The sequence below is a fragment of the Pleurodeles waltl genome, chromosome 11 (assembly GCF_031143425.1).
Source record: "Pleurodeles waltl isolate 20211129_DDA chromosome 11, aPleWal1.hap1.20221129, whole genome shotgun sequence".
Lineage (NCBI taxonomy): Eukaryota > Metazoa > Chordata > Amphibia > Caudata > Salamandridae > Pleurodeles > Pleurodeles waltl.
The window spans coordinates 50251245-50273343 of record NC_090450.1 but is presented as its reverse complement, the minus strand read 5'-3'; the positions used below and the strand labels follow the sequence as shown (position 1 = coordinate 50273343).

The window sequence follows — 22099 nt, the reverse complement described above, 5'->3', positions numbered from 1 at the left end:
ATCCAGCGCAAAAGGAATAGGTAAGGATGTGCGTCATCGAACAAGCTGTTGAACGTGGAGCCCAAATCTCACATTTAAAGTCCTTCTGCACAGGTTCTAAGGATTCCAATTCACCAAGGTCTTTTCAGCCCCAAAGAATATTTCCTTAATTGTGCTGGATACAGTGTGGCTGACGCATAGACATTTGGCAATCATACTGTTTGTGATGCTCATACTAGCACTGGTAATGTAGCTATTTCGGGCTCACTCTGAACTGCCTTTGCCACTTTGCCTTTGGCGAATACTTGGTCCTTATAATTTGACAGGCATTAAGAAGCATATTGTGGGTGGTCGAATATAGATTCCCATACTAAGACCGCATATTTCCAATGGTTGTCACTAATACTATTGTAACATGTAATATAGGAACAGTGATGTTGGAGCAATTGTTAGAGTGGGAGTGCTGCCATCAGTTTTACGTCACTGAAGTCACAGAGATTGTGAAAAAGCCAAGCACTACATAAAGGACAAGTGTAGCACATGAGCCACGTCCATTCTGTAGGAGTATGGTGGGGGTGTGGTATATGTTAGGTGGTACATTTTGAAACACATTACCCCAACTATATAAGTAAGGCATGAGTGGTAGGGTACTGCCAAGTATAGAGGGCATATTGTCCATTGAACTGAATTTCTGAAATAGCCATTAAATTTGCTTTGAGAATACACCTTTCATGTTAAACCTATGTGTCACATTAACAATGATTTGCAAATTTGGTTAGTTGTGTTTACTTATCACACAAGAACAGCATATGTGTACGTTTTGATCCTATTAAAATCTTTATATCCATTACAATTCAGCATTGTTTGCTCTTTACTTGTTGCTGATATATTTTGAACATTTTGTAAACTTCATTCACAAGTATTTCAATGTTTTTGTGTGTTAGAAAGTATTTGACTTACTGCAGCCTTCTCCCTGCACACTCTCTTTACCCCAGTAGCATTGGCATTTGGTGGCACAATTCACTCACCTAGGAGTAAGAGAGGTGAAAAGTAAATAACACTTTTTATGTTTAAGAGTTTAAGGAATACATTGCCTGCCATTTGACCTCTGTGGTTGAATTCACAACAAATTCTACAACACAAAAAACAAAAATGATAGACCTCTTTATTGATCATTCTACTATTGAACTTATGGAAGGTCCTTCTCGGGGTTCTGCAGTAGCCCCAGTGCCCCTTTTTATCACATCTTAATATGAAAATAATGCACATGCTGAAAATTGAATTGCTTTAAACATTGGCATATGAAACATATTTAAGACCTACATCACTGATTAAACTGAAATTTGGCTGATTGGTTCTTTCGTATTTTGATTATGCTAGAACAGCAACTCTGTTCTTTTAAGGTCTTATGGGACACAAAAACGGGGGAAGGAAAACACAGTCACTTGGAAATGAAGACTTGGATACAGGGCAGGGAAACATGCCCACCAAAATGGATTGACAGGGATAGGTGTGCACTCAAGCATCTTGACAAGGACACCTGGTCAAACAGTCTAATACACCAAGACAGAGAGGCAAGGCAACTGAAGGAAGGAATTCCAGGGTGACAGAAACAGGGTACAGGAGCATCCACACTTGAACATTGTGGTAGGAAAGCAGGGACACAGGCCATGTTAGCCATGGTATCAAGATCTTGTTGATATGGACATTAGGTATTTCAGGGCCAGATGTATGAAATTCTTTTGCACTCGCAAACGGTGCGAATCGCAAAATTCGGCCTTTTGCGATTGCAAAAAAGTGGTATGCGATGCATGAAAGGCAATCGCAGACCACAAATAAGAAATCGCAAAAATTTCGATTTCATGTGTTGTGACCTGGTTTTGCGAGTCGCAATTTGCGATTCGCAAAATCCAAATCGCAAGGAGATGCTGCAAAAAAACACAAATTGCGATTTTTCGCAGAATGGCATTTTGCACATGCAAAATACCATTAAAAGAAACCAGGTGGTAACCTGGTGCAAAATTTAAAAATGCATTTAAAATGCATTTTTAAATTGTACATGTAAAGCACACATACCCTTTTGGCATGTGTGCACCTTACATGTCCCCAAAAATGTTTTTGGGGTGCAGCAGAGGGGGCCTTAGGCCCCCAGCACCCTGGGGTTTTGCATTTCCAAAATTACGATTTCTGGTTGAGAAATCGCAATTTTGCACATGCAAAATACCATTAAAAGAAACCAGGTGGTAACCTGGTGCAAAATTTAAAAATGCATTTTTAAATTGTACATGTAAAGCACACATGCCCTTTTGGCATGTGTGCACCTTACATGTCCCCAAAAATGTTTTTGGGGTGCAGCAGAGGGGGCCTTAGGCCCCCAGCACTCTGGTTCAGAAATCGTAATTTTGGAAATGCAAAAAATTTGCAGATATGGGCTAGATATGAATATAGCTGTGAATGGGGCCGGTATTGCAATTTGCGATTTGGTAATAGCATTTGCGTTTTTTTAGAAATCGCTATTACCGATTCGCAAATGTGAGACATGGCACTTTGCGAGTCGGAAATAGCGATTTCTTAAAAATCGCTATTTCCGAATCGCAAAGGGCCGTGATGATACATCTGGCCCTCAGACTCTTAAACTGACGTAGGGACAGATCAACAAATGACCAGAGACATGTGGGTCTAGAAAAATTGTTGCATCAAGACAAGGGCAGAGCAGTCCATACATCAGATAGTTAGAGCCCACCTCACACTACACACCAATTACACATTATGTGGGTCATTACGAGTTTGGCGAAAGGAAAAGAGCATCTTCCAAACTCCTGTGGTCAGGTTACCACCAGTGCCATCCCCTTCCTGCGGGCCCCATTACGAGTTTCCCGCTGGGTTAGCGGGGAACAGCCCACAACATTGACACCGGCTCATAATTGAACCGGCAGCAATGCTGCGGTGCGTAGGAAGCACCAGCACCCGTCACGCTCTTGCAAAGCAGACAGTGAAAAGCATGACTGGGCTGGCCATGGGGGCATCTGCACTGCCAAGTGCATGGGCAGTGCAGGGGCCCCCATGGGGCCCCCTGCACCCTGGCTCTGCCAGCCTTTATATGGCGGGGCTACCGCCATGTAATCACCAGCACAGAAGGGACTCGTAATCCCCAGGGCAGCACTGCTTACATTCAGTTGTAATCTGGTAGTGCTGGCGCTTCGACCATAGTGCAGTCGTGATGTGGCTGCCGGATCGCCACTGCGACCCTGGGAGTCTCAAGACTGCAAGGGTCGTAATGACGCCCTATATGTCAGACACTAGCATCACCTGCTGAATAACTTGTGTAATTAAGCAAGCCCACACATTCAGTTGACAGAAATCACAGTTGGCTTCATGGTGATCCCCCCTATTGACATTGCACTCCACAGAACTCTTATTTTCGCAACACAGAGATAGATACCACCCACATACTATGCTCTACATACCACGTGACAAGCCAGCATGAAAGACAACCTCCTGATGGAGGCAAGTCTATCAAGTCATATCTAAAAGCATCTTTCAATTAATCCACACCTGTTTCAGATTACACACCTTCAAACACACATCATACAAAGCAAATCTTGGTTCAAGAGAAAGTAGAATCTAAGGACTTTGCTACACGTACACTTTAAAAGCTATTTATACTAACATATTTTTCATAAGTAAACCCCAGTGCATCCTGTAAGCACACCCTTCTCATTACTGAATCACTAGGTCTGGAAGCATTCCTCAGGATTTTTTTTTTCAGATGTGATAAAACCATTTTGAAATTCGGAACTCTTTTTCCACAGTTTGGGGGGGAAGTGTTAATGGCATTCCTTACAAATAGCTAGTGAGTAAGATCAGTGGTTTACACCTGTAATTGTGGTTGTAAAACAATGAGATGTTACCTACTCCCAAGCTGGGTTGCTACTGATTTACAAAACGGATGAGGTCTCCTTTCAAATCCCTCCTCCTTGGAAATCTTTTGTGGCAGCCTTAGGCGGAGGAGGCAGTGTTCCAGGGTACCACTGATTGCTCTCACAGAAGTTTTCCAAACTGGATTCCTGTTTCCTTTTAAAGAAGCCCAGGTTCCTTTAACTATTCACAGGGATGGTATACTTCTGTCGCTTGCCATCATCCCTGTGATTATAGTCAATCAATGCGGGTTGCAGATTAAGACCGCCTAAATGATATTAATTAGGTAAATTGTTCTGTGACCAGATTTTGTAACTACTATTTCTGTTTCTGAAAACTGATCAAAATCAGTCTGCTCTACAAATATACATGAATTTACTATTCATCCACCTCTGCAAAATAAATAAATAAATAAGAGTGCATTCAAAGGCAGAAGGAATGCAAAAGGAACCCACTCATTAGTTATATTTCACATTAAGAGCAAAAATATTGTTTAAATGTTCACTTCTTCCGCCATGTTTTGGAGTTGTCAGTAATAGAAATGTTTTTTTTTTTTTCAGATCATAGGACTTAAATTTATCCTGGGTAGTGAAATGTTGTGGCCCCTGTTGCTGGCGCTGTCTGGAGCACCTGCTATCCTTCAGATTATTTTGCTCTTCTTCTGCCCAGAAAGTCCAAGATTCCTTTACATTAATCAAGGGAAGGAGGAAGCTGCCAAAAGAAGTAAGTATTTGTTTCCATTGAATTGGACAGGTCGCAGTGTAGGTAAAAGCTCCTATTAACGCCCGCGGCAGAGGGCGATAATGATTAAATATTAATATTCTCTGTTAACAGGGTTACTGTATGTGATAAACTTCCTCTTTATTTTACACTATGCAGGAAAGGCAAGCTGCTAATACGCCTTGGAATACATATTACATCGTGGTATCTTGTGTTACAATATGTGGCAACATATTATCCTATGTTGTCCTATGTTATGCGATGCTATGCCACACTACATTAACATTTGTGGAGGCCATTTCTATTATTTGTGTGGTCCCACAGTATTTTCAGAGTCTGGGTGTCTATTGTCTCCATGGGTCTCCCACTGATTGCATTGGGGGTGATTTACATAGTGCTTCATATTCTGATGAGATGCTTATGTGTATTCGCAGAAGGGTCACATGGTGCTCCATGAGAGCAAGTTTGGGATAGTGTGTGTCTGTTTTGTGGCATGTCTGCCTAGAGTCTTGAAGCAAAAGGGAACGACAAGATGCCTGAGCTTTAAGGCAGGTCTGCAGTGAATAATGGCTATTTCATTTTTCGCCACTTTTCTACCTGCACCCCACTCTTCTTCTCATTTTTCAAGCCAATGAAAGCTCTGCAATGACATGAGGAGGAAAGCTGCTGTAGGAGTTCAGGGCAAGAAACATTTTACCTTGAGGCCTGAAGGATGATTTTGGCAGGCAAGTACTTTCAAAAGAGTATGTTTTGCCTGGCCTCAGGGTACACACTTATTTGACACCCAAGTACACACACACTTATACACAATATGCATGTGAATATGGGATAAAATTGAAGAGATCCAACTCTGACATGGTGTGAGTGTGTGTGTTGCTGTACCTCTATTACCAAACTCAGCAGTAGAATAGCAGCTGACCAGTAGATCAAACTAATTAGCTGTTACTCCTATTATGCTAGCAGGATTTAGGATTACAATCTCTAATTTGCACTCATAGATGGCACTTTCTATGTGCCTAATGTGAATTTAGGTGTGTAAAGGGTTTCTGAAGTAATACAATATAGAAGTGTTCTTAAAAGTTACACATTTCTGATATCTGAGTTCTCTTGAGGAGTTAGGCTTTGTGTTTTACAAAATGCCTCTCTCTTTTTGCTTGTACAAACCAATGTGAAGTACATAGGTGGCGTAGTTTTTATTTACCCATCATTAAGTTAGCACTACTAGGCCGCCAAATCAATCTACTGGGTATTTGGCCTGCTTGCGCAGACAACTGAAGAAAATGTGACTTTTAAAAGTTGCACGTATAAGTTTCCTCCATGCATGCTTTTTTCTCCTCTGTGTTTTTCCTTTCCATAATATAGTCGAAATGGGATTTTGTTTTATGGTGTATTTTCTTGTACTGTATCAATCAGTGTTCTTTAGGAATAAACTATGTTGTGATATTTTTGTGTGTTTCAAAATTAGGACTCTTGCTGCCTGCTGCCACACCTGTATTTCTATTAAGTTTAAATGATTTATTGTTTAGTTTTCTTCATTAGTGCAATGCCATTTCCCTTGTTTGAAGAGTATGTGGATCATTATTAATTCATAATTTAGGCAGTCCCTCAATTTTGTTATGGTGCATAATGCCTGTGATGTTGTTTGGATTATGTCATTTCTCTTTGCTAGAATATCCCTATGATACAACTTCACATTATGTCAAAAGCATTGTTTCCCACTTCTCTGATACCATAAAATGACCCTTTTCTGGGTTTTGTGCCATACTTTCCTAACACATGCTATATTCCCACACTTTTTGTGGCTTCCATGAAGGCAGGCTCCATGACAGTCTGTTTATTTGATTTATGCTCATAGGACCTTTTCCTTGCTTCCATGCCAAGCAGAGTCCATGTCAGATTGTTATCTAACTTTATAATTAGACGTTTGCCTTTGAACTGATGTTCTCCATATTAGAATGTCTGCTGATTCATCTATTTCCCCTGACTTTTGAATGGTTTAGATTTGTGCTAGTTCATTAATGAACTATATTTTGATATGGAATCTGGCTAACTAACTACTTTTGCCTTCTGGAATGATTCTTGATTTTGAACAAAGCTTTATGTTTTTGACATTGAAATTTGTCTTGTGAAGATATCCTTTTTCGCACTTGGCCCTGGTCCTTTGGTACTCACATGATCAGGTTCCTGCATATCGACCCTTTGAATTTATTGGTGCAAAACAGTGACACAGAAAATTCAACCATGATTTTAAAATTAATCAGATTGTAAACAGTGTATTCAGATTCTGTTAGACTCTGACTACTCTAAGGTGTATAGCTGCCAACTTTACTATCGCAGTTTACCTTAAAATAACTGGCATCTAACCTGCTCCCTAATGTTCACAGCAATATGATGGGCTTTAATAAGAAGGCTTTGACATCAAGGTTAAAATTCATCTCTTCAAGCAACACTTAGTTAATGTGTACAGTTCAGTGTCTGGAACATGTAAAGAGCTCCCACTCTGATAACTTGTATCCACACCTTAGCACCCAATCACATCTCTTAACGTCCACCTCTGACTACTATAGTCCTTCAGTCATTGCTCTTCTTCTCCAAAACCCACTGGAGTAGGGAAGACCAATGATGTAAACGTATGTGCTGGGCAGGTTTTTCATAAGGGTCTAGATTACAGTTTGCGTCTCTTCTTATTTTAAAAGGAATTTGCCTATGTACAGCAACTTTGACAGACTTTCACAGTTCCATGCTGTTTATGAACGTGATCTTTAACTTTCCACTTTTACAGAGGACATTGGATTGATGTGGTTGAATTGGAAACGTTTTGAGTAGTATGTCTTACTCTACCACATCTGTTTAGCCAATTCGTAGTAAATGTCATTCAGGCATTCGTGTTACCAGCATTTGGCGCATATTAGGGTCTTCCAGGCTTGGCCATGCAGCAGCAATCATCATGGGAAGAGAAGCCCCCCTCATAAGGGCTCTCTTCAGCAGACCCACCTCCTTCTCTGCACATCAGTCGTTGAAGTCTTCGGCAGCTCTTTAAGGCCACTCTGGGCACATGGCTCCAGGACTCATGTAGGAATCCTTTCCCTCAAGACCGGGAGCTAGGGTAAAGTTGCGGGTTATTTCAAAGGCAGATTCAGCACTTGTTTTACATCGTCCTCTCTGGTGGTTGCAGAGCCAGTTCTCTGGTGAATTGTCACGACACACTTGGGCCCAGATTTACTTGCTGTGCTGCGACAAATGGAGAGAGCATGAAATGTGCCATACTTACTAAATGGCGCGTTCCAGCTCTCTTTGTGCTAATGCACTGAGTGCTGCCTAGCTCCAGCATGGGCACCCCTTGCACCAATGGGCAAGGGTGACTGTGTTACAGACAGGATTGTTTTTCTGCAATAAGAGAAACCTTCCTATATCGTTGGACACACTTTTTCTTGTTTCAATGTGTGCTGCACATGTGTGCTGCAGAATGCAGCACACATACAAAGGAGAAATAACGAGGGGAGAGATAAGCAAATTTTTTGTCATTATGCCTCTGTCTGTTGCGATGGCATACAATTTTGAGACAGTCCCAGGTTTAATATTCTTCGTAAATCTTGGGGGATGTGTGGGAACGCCCACGCTCCACCCATGGAACTACTTCCTTAAGCACAGTAACGTAAGGCAGCGACTTGTGCTGCCTTGGGTTACTCTAGATTTATTAAACCATGCAGAGCCATGCACAGTGGCTTTAAGTGGCTTAGTAAATCCCACTTAAGGGCTTGCATTGCCTTGTGTCACCTTACATGACAAGTAAATTTAGGCCCAAGTCTTTACCTGGAGAGGTAGGTCTAGAGACCCTTGATTTCCCACAGGTCTGCTGCACATTCACTTCTTTGTAAAACTACTTGTTCTGGGCCTCTACAGAACCATGCAGGTTGGCATGTCCTGCATTATTGTATTACATATGTATGTACCTATGCAGGCATGTATGTACATATGCATGTATGTATGTATGTGGTATTTCTATAGTGCAAACCTAGTCAAAAGGCTGCAGGGCTGGGTACAGTGTCAAAGGCAAGCAAAACATCAAAGATTGTGGCTGGGATGTGGAGAGTTAATGCATTGTGATGTAGTGCTCTTTAAAGGGGTGAGTCTTCAACTCTTTTCTAAAGTGAAGCAGTATTAGGGCAGTCCTCGTGTATACGGTGTTGCCTTTCGTTATCCTGGAAGAATAGATGAAAGTGGCCTGCGGCCTTGTTTTTTAATTTTTACACTTCTTAACCTGCAGTCTGACGGTGTTCTGGTTGAGTGTCTGGCCAAGAACCACCGGAAATGGTTGTCTGCAAGATAAATAGGGGTGCTGGTTGAGAACACTTTGTAAATGATGCAGCTGACTTTGAAGATGGTGCGGGCCAGCAAGGGAAGCCAATGGAGTTCCATCAGGATGTGTATGAGTAAAGGCATCATAGTTCCTTAGGAGCTGGGTGAGTAGTAATGAAAAGTGTAGAATGCCTTTAAAATGTGCCAGTTTGGAGTCTGGTAGGTTATGAGGTGCGGCATTATCTCCATCCAGATGTGAGTGTACAAGGGTTTGAAGCTGTGTCTTGATGTTGTCTTTGTAAATAACAGAAATTCCGTCTTGCTTGTGTTACACTTAGGTGTGGTACATCCAGATGTGGATGATATGCAAACACTGTTTGAGGCTTTGGATGTCTGAAGTGAAGAAGACTTTCAAGTAGAGTTTTGGATGATCGGCATATTGGTGGATCTTGATGCTGTTTTCTGTGAGTAGAGCAACATGTCGCTCCATGTCGAAGTCCAAGAGGACAGGAGACAGGATGGAGTCCTGGGGACTGTGCGGGTAATAGGGATTATATGGGTCCTAGAGATGCCCATGTGAACAAACCGCAAAGGTAAGCGCAGAACTAATGAGAACACTGACGGTGAATCATGTTTGAGTCTCCAGGGTCCATATGGAGGTGGTTCTCTATCTCTGGTAGACAACTCCTGTCAAACAAGGTGCTCCCCTTGTCCTTTATCAGCAGGCAGGCAGACTCCCATGTCTCTGGCAGACCCACAGCTTGTCCAGTGGGATGTTCAGCATTCACACACCATCCCCTCCCCTCTGGAAGACTGGCTATTAGCACTATGAGCTGTGGATCACAGCAGCCCTTCAGTACTCTGCAGAATACCCCTGTCCTTGTTCACTGAAGATGCCCTATTAGGAAAGCTTGGTTCCCAGGTCTATACATAGTTTCAACAGAAAGGAATATGGGACTGCTGTCTACAGTTCAGACAGTTCAGGAATCAATTTGGGGTGGTCCCTTTTCATGACTTCATCTTCTCTGTACAGTGCAGACAATTCTGTGTGTAAGGTGATCAGATAGTGAGGATTCTGGCTCCAAATAGGAGTACCCACAACAACAGCACAATGAATGTGAAGCTCTGCATCAGCTTTCCTGCATGGACCACTAGGGAGAAGAGTAAAGCTTCAAGCCATGCCTAGAAACATCTCTCTCTCTAACGACTGAATCTACTGACTCAACTCCAGCATTCCACCAGCATGTACTAAATAGTACATAGGACTAATCAGCAGTCCCCTCCTATGTAGGTCATGTAGAATTGGTGAAGGTAGCCCTTTATGCTACTGCCCACACTTGAATATTTGGTGCTACACCACCCTGCTCACAAATGCAGACAATACACTTCACTGTCCATGGAGGCTGAATCAATGTCTCCATCTTCTGCCATGTCAAAACTAGGGGAAATCCACAATGGATTTCACTGGTTATATTGTTCGTACAATCATAATCAGAAAGGAGCAGGCACTGAACCTGTAGAATGCATTCAATGTACATGCTCAAATTTCAGAGCAGGGTGTGGGCATGACATGAGTGGAACTTTACGCAAGCGGGCCTACAGGCATCAAGCTGCATTTTGGAACGGGGAGAAGGCCTTTTTGAGTACAAAGGATTAAATTCATATATGGCTACCACTACTCACTGCTAATTTCCCTTGGACCCAGAAGGTAGTTTTGTGTCACTTCAGGTGCATGCTTTGGTGCTCCCCACGTAACCTCAGTCATTTTTAGGCCCACACCCCAGTGCACGCACAGGAAACCATCGGTACTGGGCCAAAAGAAAGTCAGGATACCAGATTTAGGGCCTGATTTAGAGCTTGGTGGATGGGGTTACTTTGAAACGTGATGGGTACCTCCCCATCCGCCGTACTACAATCCCTTAGTAGTCTATGGAGATAGTAATATGCAGGACGGGATATCCGTCATATTTGTGACAGAGTAGAACGTCCGCTAAACTCTAAATCATGCCCCGGCTTGTGGTTGGCTAACTCAGGGAAGGAGTGCACACCTATTTGCCATATAAGCGAAATTCTGGTCCCAACAAGAGGTCTGAGTCTCATCCTTTCTTCCAAGCATAAACCATGGAAGTGAGTACTTAACTACATGTAATAGATTTCGCTGTAGGTGTTTTTGGGGGGCATATCTGATGCCAGCGTTCATTCCAATCAGGGGAATTTTTGTTTCTGATTCACAAAGCGATTGGGTTTTCTAACTATGGAGCCATAAAACGTTTTTTTTACAATTGAAATCAGGCTTTGCAGTGTTCAAAAGTCGGTTTTCCTTTTGTGAAACGATTTACTAACAGGGAGGTTTATTTGTGTCCTGGGACTCGTGTGGGTGCTGTCTGGTCTTCTGAAGGCTCTCTGAAGTGCTGAGAGCACCCTCTGTCTCCTTAGTCTGAGTCTCCTGGGTCTGGGCAGCTCCTCTTTGACGCAAAACACGTTCTTGCGTGAACCAAGGATTGTTGGCGGAATCCAGCGAAGCAAACAGCCTGCATCCAATGACTCGATGTGGGACATTTCTTGCACCAAGCAGGAACCTGCAGCTACCTTCTTTGGTGCATTTCTGTACTTTTCTTCCAACCGGAGAATCCACTTTTGCACCTTCTTCCAGGTTGGCAGGGTCTCCTGTTCTTCCTGGACTTTTCATCGACTTCTGGACATGGTCTCCAGGTCCAGGAGACCACTGTTGGTTTCTTGCAGTCTTGCTTGGTTCTTGCATAATCTTTCACCATGACTTGCAGTGCGTTCTGAGGAAACTTGCTGTATTTTACTCCTGTTTTCCTGGGCTCCGGGGTGGGGTACTTTACTTACTTTTGGTGTTTTCTTACAATCCCAGCACCCCTCTACCCACTACACTTGCCTAGGGGGGAATCCGACTTTCGGATTCCACTATTTTAGTATATGGTCAGGGTTGCCCCTAGGCCCATTGCAATCTATTGTATCCTTCACTGTTTGCACTATTCTATGACTGTTTACTTACCTGCTTTTGGTTACTTGTGTAAATATTGTGTACAATACATACCTCCAGTAGGAGTGTTGCCTCTAAGATATTTTTGGCCATGTGCCACTAAAATAAAGTACCTTTACTTTTGGTAACACTGAGTATTGTATTTTATTGTGTATAGGTACTGTATAACTATAGTGGTATTGCAAGAGATTTGCATGCCTCCTAGTTCAGCCTTGGCTGCTCTGCTACTGCTACCCTTAGACAGCCTAGGCTGCTAGACACTGCCTACATTTCACTAATAAGGGATAACTGGACCTGGTATAAGGTGTAAGTACCTTATGTACCCACTACAAATGAGACCAGGTCCTACAGAAGGCGGGGGGAGTTAGAAAACAATTAGAGGGGGAGGCGAGAAGAAGAGAGGGAGAAGGAATGGATGGATGGAAAGAGACAGATTACTTCGGGAGTGGAAGGTATCGGAGCTGGTTAGTGAATTTTTGACAGGTCTGCTTCTGGTTCTCCAGTCCGACCCGAGTGCTAAAGGTATATATTTAGAATGCTCTTAGTTGACAATAAATGCTCTCTAGCCTTGAAGCTTCATTGCTAGCATTGCAACTGTCATCCAGTTCTGCCTGTGCTTATGAAATTAATTCTGCTGCACTGTTTAACTAGGTTACATGCATGTCTAGGTTACATATATGGAGGTGTGGTGTTCTGTAATCAAGCAATGAGGTAGAGATCTAGAATGTAGGGAGTGGCTAATGTGGAATGTGAGGAGAAGGCATTCTTGACACCAAGTGAATTATTTACCCTTTTTTAACAAGTCTCTCATGCAACTGTTTTTTTCCGCAAATGTGGCTCAAATTTATTATAAAATTCAGCCATTTCAAGAATCTTCACATGTCCATCCTTATTTTGCAGTGCTTGAAGGTTACTAATGGTATCTACTAGAGATGATTTTGGTTTAATTTAAGACATCAATACTAAATGGCCTAAGTGTTCAACTTCATGTACATCAAACTTGCATTTTTCAGCTCTCAATGTTAATCTCAACAAGCCTTTTCTCAGTCTTTCGTGTCCCTTCAAATTTGCCTTAAAACTTATCCTTAATCCTGATACACCTTGACACCCTCAATTTCCTGAAGAATGTGCTCCATCGCTCTCTGAAACACAGAGGCGGCTGAAATCAGCTCTCTACCTCCAGTCTTAGATATCAAACACCACATCATTATTTATGTAAGATATATATAGTAGGTAACTTTTAATGTTACAAGACTGAATAATCTTGAAGTATGCATCTTGTGGTATTACAGTAACTTTGTACTTGACATTTCATTTCATTAATGTAATTTTGTGAGTAACTTATGTAGTTGATGTGTTTATGTAATATTGGGTGAGGGAGGTGATGTGGTGTTCTGGTGGACCCCCAGCCCCAGGGACCCAGCTGTGCGAAATGGAAAGGAGAAGTGCTGCGCACCAACCGCTAGGCCTTTTTCGGCAGCGGGGAGCAAAACCTCCCTGGGGTCAGGCCAAGTTAAAGAATGTGGAAGGGGGCTATTGGCCTCCTACCTGGGCCGTGATAGGCCCCCCGGGACTCCATCCTAAGGGAACCACATTCCCTGAGGCCCAACTGTGCACCCATCCCCCAGGATTGTCTCCCGATGTCCTGAGATGCCCACCCCGGGACAATAGCTCCTACAATGCAAATGCAAACAGTCAGCTGCTCCCAGCGGGCGGCAGAAGGAAAAAAAGTCTGTAAGCAGAATTTTCATCAGTTTCCCTGCCCACTGTCAATGACAATAACAAAGATTTGGGCCCCACCATGCAGTTTCATCATCAGTAATTTCACTGCAAGTTGCAGTGATATTATCAATTATATCAAAGGAGATGTCATGAGTGACATAATATCTGGGGTAATTAACAATGCATGGCAATGGTGCGAGTTCTTGTTATCCTGGGGCCTGCGGCCAGGCCCTGCAATCCACCCCTGCATGCAGCCAACCCCCAGAAAGGCAGCCAACGCCACACTGCACATGGCCTTTGGCTGTGCACAGCAGGGGCATTGGCCACACGACCTGGTTCTGTTGACCCCATCCTCCCAGGACCAAATCTATTTTGGCTCTTCGAGATGACCTAGGACCTCATCCCCCAGGGCCATATATATTTTAAAGGGTAGGTGGGCTGCATGGCACCCATCCCTGAGCCTTATTCCCTGGGGACCTCCCCACCCAGGGACAGTTTTTTTTTAATTAAAGGGGAAGGGCCCATGGTCACCCCATCCCACGTCTTGTTAGAACCAGGTGGCTCCATCTCCCTTGGTCATTGCTAAAAGGTAAGGGGAGGGGAGCTGTGCAGCCCCCTCCCTGAGCAGTTTTTGACCCCAGAGACCTCACAACCCCAGGCCCTACATTTCTTAAAGGTGGGTGCCCACCCAGGGCACACAACATATACCTTTTGGGGGCTAGGGAGGGGGAGCCCAAAGGCCCCTACTGCCCAAGAGAGCTCCCTGCATGCAGCAGGAGCTGACACTGGTCCCACCTGGAGGAAGCAGCTACACATCAGTGCAGGCAGGGAAACGGATCAAAGATGTGCTCCCAGCTAGCAGGAGTATTTTCAAAGCTCCAGCATGCTGAGAGCAAACTTTGTGTTAGTTCCCGCGTGGTGGGAGCTTTGAAAATACTCCTGCCAAGCAGGAGCAAACACAGGTTACCGCTGTGTCCTGGGGTTGGCTCCCTCTGACATAGATAGTGAGCTGGGGCCATTAATGGCTCAAGGAAAAGGGCCGCATGGCCCCTCATTTTTACTTAGTTTCACAGCCCCAGGGATGGGGGTCCCTGAGGCATTTAAAGGCTCAAGGAGGGGGGCCATGCAGCCCCTCTCACCTTAAAAAATATGCCGGCCCGTGAGAGATGGGTTCCCTAGGGCCAAATGCAGCCTGTGGAAGGGGGCCGCAACCTAGCTACCCCTCAAAAAGACACCAGCCCCCAGGAGATGATGTCCCTGGGGCCTAAAAAAAGGCCTGAAAGTGGGGCCACAAGCACCCCCCCTGAAAAAGATCCTGGGCTCCAGGGGAGGGGGTCCTTGGGGCCAAATCTGCCCAGGCAGGCGAGCCACTTGGCCCCCATCCCCTAGATAAGAAGTCAGGGTCCAGAGGATGAAGTCTGCAGGGCCAAAATCAACCTAGGGAAGGGGCAACAGGTGCCCCCTCCTCCAAAAAATAAACCACTCTTTCCCTGGGCACTGGCCCACTCCAACATTTTTTTAAATTTTGCATTGAATTCACAGATCCTCTGTAATTTTGCTGCAAAATAAAAAAAGAAAAAACATTTTTGGCCCCAACCAAGAAGGGGATCAGCTTATCCCTACCCTGCCCCCTTATGTCTTTTTTTTTTAACTTTGTGAGGTCTTGGAGGTGAATCCCAAGCCTTAAGATGGCTGCCACCACTTCCTGGTGGAGGTGGTGGCAGCCAATCAGATCTCTGCTTGAGATCTGTAGGAATCTGCAGAGGCTCCAGGTCCCTAGATATACAATGTCTTTGCGCAATAATTGCTCAAAATTACTGAATACGTTTACATTAAAATACGAAAAAGGCACTCTTTCTGGACCAAGATCTGGCTTTCTGCTAAATATGCTGTAAATCCATTCAGCAGATTAGGCTGAAGCTGTGCCTGAACTTAAATCAATGGATAAAATGCATTTTGGACCACCTTTTTTTCTCTGCCCTGCTTTTTATGTGCATACTAGTCAAAGCGTAGCACTGTTTTGGAAAGTTTCATGGAGATTTATCAAACGGGGCCAAAGTTATTAGCAACACAAAAAATGTGTTTCCTATGTAAACACAACCTTAACTGTGACTACACAGTAGTGACTGGCACTGTGTAATATATATACATATTTGTGTGTATGTATATATATATATATATATATATATATATATATATATATATATTTTTTTTTTTTATGTATATATATATTTATTTACTTAAAAAACAAAGTTGATAGGAACATTATAGTTAGACTCACATTTTAAACATACAAAACCATAGAAACTCACCTGTTAGAGTTATCCCAATTAACTATAACTCCTGCCCTACTGTAACTATAACTTGCGCTCTCGCCATGCACTGCTAATTACCCCACAAATTATGACACCTGTGGAAGGGGGCCGCATCCCCACTATCCATGTTTATTGCAATATGCTGGAGTTGTTCAGTTTTACATCACTGAATTTTACCATCGTAATTCTGTTATGTCTCATTATCCTCATAATTCTAGCTCATGCATTTTATCATAGATTGCAGTCTTTTCAATAAACCTATTGAAAACCTATCTTGCACCTTCTTTGCCTTGGTGTGTGTGAATGAGACTTGTTGCTGATGAGAGAAAAGGGTATGGCTTGTTTACCGCGACTGTGACTAGAGTGCCATGCACTAGACTTCTGTACGTCACCGGGAGGGTTGGGCCGACAGTTGCAGATTGGCGTGGGAGAGACTCACTCACCTGCAAGCAGTGGTGCCGCCGCCTCAGATCGAGCAGTCTGGTGGAAATCACGAGAGTCACACCACGGTACAGTGCAAATTCAATTGCATATATGCATATTAATTGATTGTTGTTATTATTTCCTGAGGCAGTTGTACTCATTTGATCTATTTTTCAAGCATGTGTAGGGATTTCAAGGTGTGACCTGCAAGTTGTGCACAGATTTCAAAAGTAGGTGCTCTCCCATCTTAGTTATTTTCAAGTCTTGAAGTCATAATCTCATGAACTTTGTCACTCCATGCAATACTATTTCTTTGTAACTCCAAGCAATGCTATTTTACAAGACAGACTGCTCTTTACTTGTTAATCGTTGAGACGCTATAAAGATAAAGTTTTATGAAAATAGAGATTAGATCACCTTCATGGCAGTGGCTAAAGGATTTGCAACTCTCTGAACTGAAAAGAATTGTAAAAAGCAGAGCATGATGTAATTCCCTAAGGTTTGAAGTTCTGCGCATCAATGACAAATTATTGCTGGTCTGTAAAATATTGTGACCTCAAGTGCTTGAACTGACCTCAGTTGAGAGCGGTTTAACCGATTTCTACCAGATATAAGAAAGTAGTTAATGGCTCCAGAAAGCCTGAAGAGCGGGATCATAACATTCATATTTTAATTTTAGACAGCACTCCTTAATAAAGACTTTCAATTTCGTTTCAGTTAAAATAATAGGAGTTAGTTTTACACATTTCAGGAGGGGGCTCTAAAGACTCCACCTAAGTTTATTATTGTGAACACATTGTGATACAGGCCAATGGTCTGCAAGTTGTACACAAATCTCTTCAGCTGTAAACTGCATGCAAATATAAGTAAACACAAACTGAAACACCAAAGAAAAATTGGTAAATACCTTACTGAGATCTGAGTAAATGATTACAGTGTAAAATGCTTTCGAAATTACTCTACCAGCAAAATCGATTCTGCAGCTAATTTTAAGTTGCATTTTCTATGGAAAAAGTTCCTCCTCTACAATTAAAATAGGATTACACAACACTTTACATGCATGTAGGCTTTAATTCAGAGAATGTCCATTTGTGTCTTGGAGAAAACCCACTGAGTAGTTTTTTAGATGCTTGGATTACAAAAAGGTATGAGGTGGGTTTAAAATGGCACACTGTATGTATTACTTGATGGTTACCTTGCACATTATTGAAAAACCTGGTTCCTTGAAGGTTACCTGGATATAAAATCTGAACTGAATGAGAGAGTGGGAAGCATCCAAAAAAGATCCCACTTTTCCATGTCAAGAATGTTAGAACTGAAGAGACGCCTTCCTTGCCTATTTGGGAGTTTATTTCACAGCAAAGTGGCATGGAAACCGATGGTGGAAAATAGAGCAGCACTGTTAGAAAAATCTGTAATGGGACTACAGCGCTTTTGCAAGAAATTAAGTACAAATCTAATTAAAGAGATCCAGTCTGTCTTTGAGTTTAAGTCTGTTTCAGTGGAGGATGATTGAGCTGGGTCTGATTTAGAGAGCTGAAAACTCTTTTACTAGAAGTGTGCTAGCATTGCCACAAGGATGCTCCACGTTTTTGTGTCATGAGGGGCTGCACATGCCCTATTTTGAGGATAAAATTGAATTAGCTCCGTTATTGTTGTGGCAGGCTATCTGGGCAAACGAAACTGTTCCTTGGAATCGTTCTATTATAAATGATTGCTTAGCCTTGGATGGGGCCCTTAATGTCCTGTGGCTTGCTTATGTTCAATCGATGTTGAAGGAGATCAGACTTTTAGAGTTGTTCACCTCCCCTGACACCAGTAGCTACTTTTCTAAAAAAGAGTTTGAAAGAGAAGTTTGTGGCTTGGAGGAGGTCGGTGCGAGCTGCGGCTAATCTGCACAAATTATCGGTTCAAATATATAGGCAAATTCCCTATCAGGAAGGGCTTCAACCCTTTTTGTGTGAGACACGGAACAGACAGCACTAGTTTATCCTCATCAGGCTGTGCATTAATTTAATTCCTCTGATGTTTTCCTCCCAAGCGTAATTTGCATACCGATTTAGCTCCCTGCCCTTGCGATGGTAGCTCTGTGAAGTCAACTTTACATATTATGGCCAATATTTATACTTTTTTAGCACCACATTTGCGTCATTTTTTGACGCAAAAGCGGCGCAAACTTTCAAAATACAATTGTATTTTGTAAGTTAGAGCCGTTTTTGCATCAAAAAGGAGCGCAAATGCGGTGCTAAAAAAGTATAAATATGGGCCTATGTTTTTATGTCATTTGTATTGTACTCCTAGAAAATAACTCCTGTGCACACTGTTCAAGGCTATGAATCTTAAGCACTGCAAGCCAGCACTGTCATTTCTACAGCAGCTGCAGTCACATTTGGTGTACCACACTGTTGCAAATTTTATTTGGCAGGTGGTGTTTTTAAGAAAAAATTTGCCCAGTTGACTTCCGCTATTGATGTTTTCTCTTTTTAACTGATGGTATATAATGTTAGGAACATGTTTCCACTTTTTAGTTCTTTTTACACATTTGTATGTACTAATTATTATTAATTGATTTATTTGTGGTGTGATTGTATGCTGCTGAAGTGCAGCAAATAAAGTTTGATTGATTGAATGAGAGAGTATTTTGTACCATCGTCCTATTTGCTGTACACCTATTTGATCGATTGAATTGGCTCATTATGACTGAAGAACATTGCAGCCATTATTATAGAATGTAAGGGGTTCACACGTATTAACAAGGATAAGTGACAGTAAGGGTAAACGGTGACACTAGAGGGCAGTTACACAGAGATTGCTACTGCCCACAAAGTGAAAAAACTCAGTTTTTAGGTCCCCCCTACTTGTGCTGTGCTGCAAAACACATTATTTACATTTCAGTGGGCTTACAACACGCCCACAACATACCATTAGTAGTTTTCAAAATGTATTGACAGATCAAAATATTATTATATTGTCATACAAGAAATAAAACATTTCACAATACATTTCGGTGAGTACATACATGGGTTAAACAGCTTTATATAAATAAGAAGTAAAAACATAAATAAAAAAACTCTAGCTAGTTAAAATTTGTAAAAAGAAATCAAATAAAAATAAATCTCGAAGTTAAATGTACATGAATCAAGATCACTCGGTTTCGGAACAAGAGCTACTAAAGTTTTGTTTTGCTTTTTTTCTAATGGCCCAAGCTGCAAAAATAAATTTGGAGACTGGCACCACTACCATTTGAGTTGTTTCACTCTTACAGATCCAAAGAGCGTTCATTCAGCGTATAATTGGCAAATTCCTACATAAGGGGGCAAACCACCTCCTTCTGGGCAAAATGTATTTAGGACAGAAAAATGATAGATGTTCTTCTGTTTCATCGGTACTGGTGCAAAATCTGCAACGTCTGATGCCATCTATCGATGAAACCCACCGTGCGTTAAAGGCAGCACCAGGAAGGGCACCTAAACTGCAATCTACAAGCATATAGTGGTCTAATATAGTCTAAAGCTTCTTCAGCTTTAGGCACAACTTTGTGCATTAGAAAACATTTGGTAAATGTTCTTCTACCACTGTCCTGTTCAATACGTGTATTTGCCAACTCCCAATGGAGCCAATACAATTGAGGACCTAACGTTGCCAGCTCAGCTACAGGATAAATTCCAAGATCTAGTGTAAGGGGCAAGAGGGGAGTCCCCTTCCCCGCACCTGTAATAGCTCTGAGAAAATTATTCTCCTTAACGCTCAATATACTCATATTGCCACCCCGCATAGGGCTCCTCCCCTTACCTGAATTTTAGAGATGCCTACCCCAGGATTGACTGAACTATTGTGCCTTTTTCGCCATTCTAATAATAGTCCCAGGTTGATGACTTATAGCTTGGGAGCTTTTAGTTATCTGAAGAAGCCAGGGCCCGAGTCCACCAATCTCACACCTAAATAATCAATCTCAGCAAACTCTTCCAGTGTCTCATTATTCAGTGAAACCACGCCATAGAGCCTCTTCCTTTCTGAATATATCATCAGCTTGATCTTAGCAACAATTTCTCCAAGCAGAAGTCTTTGTAAAATACTCTAAAGCAGTTCTCTACATTTTGCAGCCCCAAGCTGGTTTTGCTCAGAAGAAGGGTGTGATCGGCATATAAAAAACCTAGGATTTTCTATCCCGCTAGTAAAGGGGAGTTGACAACAAAGTTAGTTAAATACCCTATACAATTATTGATCTAACGCAAAAAGAGTGTGGGCACCAAAATGCAGCCCTGTTGAACACCCTTACTGACAGCTACTGGGTCCGCGTATTCACCCTTGGTGCCGTATCGGATCCACGCATAGCTTCCCTCATGTAGGGGTACAATAAAATTTAATAATTCTTTTGGGACCCCCATCTCCCAAAGAGTAGCCCACAACCTCCCTCTGGGAACTAATCGAAAGCCACACGGAGGTCTACAAGCACCACAAATAGATCTCCTCCTCCTAGATCCACAGTCTCCCACTTGTTCCGCATAAATCTAAGCACTTGATCAATGGAGCTTGTCGAATATCTAAATCCTGCTTGTAAATTTGAAATTACATTATTCCTGTCAATCCACTCCACCAATTGGTCCATGATTTGTATACAGAAAATCTTCTGGAGGTTATCCAGAAGGCTGATTGGATAGAAGTTTGCTGGGTCACTTGGACTACCCTTTTTAAATATAGGCACAATTTCGGCTCACTTCATATTTGGGGAATTGGAGGACTGAAGGTGATCACATTTGTGATTGCATTAATGTATGGTAACCATATACTGGTGTTCAATTTATACAGATCTCCTTGGATTCTGCACAGACCGAGGACCGTCCCTTTTTTTAAGTGCATTAACTGCTGCTAGGGTTTCTTTCAATGTAAACTCCAATGCGGCTACAGCCTCACAGCTGTCATAATGGGGTAACTCCATATTGTATTCTAAATTGGGGGGCACCAATAAAGCTTACTAAAGTGGGCTGTCCATTTGCATGGTGGTATTGAAGACCCTGTAAGGGACTAAGGGGGTCATTCCGACCCCGGCGGGCGGCGGGCACCGCCCGCCGGGCGGAGACCGCCAGTAGACCGCACCTCGGTCAAATGACCGTGGCGGTCATTCTGACTTTCCCGCTGGGCGGGTGGGTGACCGCCAAAAGGGCGCCCGCCCGCCCAGCGGGAAAGCCCCAGCAACGATGAAGCCGGCTCCGAATGGAGCCGGCGGAGTTGCTGGTGTGCGACGGGTGCAGTGGCACCCGTCGCGATTTTCAGTGTCTGCTTTGCAGACACTGAAAATCAGAATGGGGCCCTGTTAGGGAGCCCCTGCAGTGCCCATGCCATGGCATGGGCACTGCAGGGGCCCCAGGGGCCCCACGACACCCGTTCCCTCCAGCCTCTTCCTGGCAGTGTAAACCGCCAGGAACAGGCTGGCGGGAAGGGGGTCGGAATCCCCATGGCGGCGATGCTTGCAGCGCCGCCGTGGAGGATTCCCTGGGGCAGGGAAAAACCGGCGGGAAACCGCTGGTTCCCCTTTTCTGACCGCGGCTTTACCGCCGCAGTCAGAATTGCCCCAGAAGCACCGCCAGCCTGTTGGCGGTGCTTCTTCCGTCCCCGGCCCGCCAGGGTCGGAATGAGGCCCTAAGACTTTCCACTGCCTATGCTAACAAGCCACCAAATAATTCTCTGATCGTTGGTTCCGGCAGCTTCATAT

The 22099-nt window shown here is 43.1% G+C and overlaps 1 protein-coding gene across 1 annotated transcript in view; it reads left to right on the top strand.

The window, feature by feature from the left end:
• Positions 1–22099, top strand: part of SLC2A2 (solute carrier family 2 member 2) — a 141499-nt gene that overhangs the window by 36059 nt on the left and 83341 nt on the right. The window contains exon 6 of the mRNA XM_069213027.1: positions 4458–4620. Coding sequence (XP_069069128.1) covers positions 4458–4620 — 163 coding nt within the window. The remainder of the gene's footprint in view (positions 1–4457; positions 4621–22099) is intronic.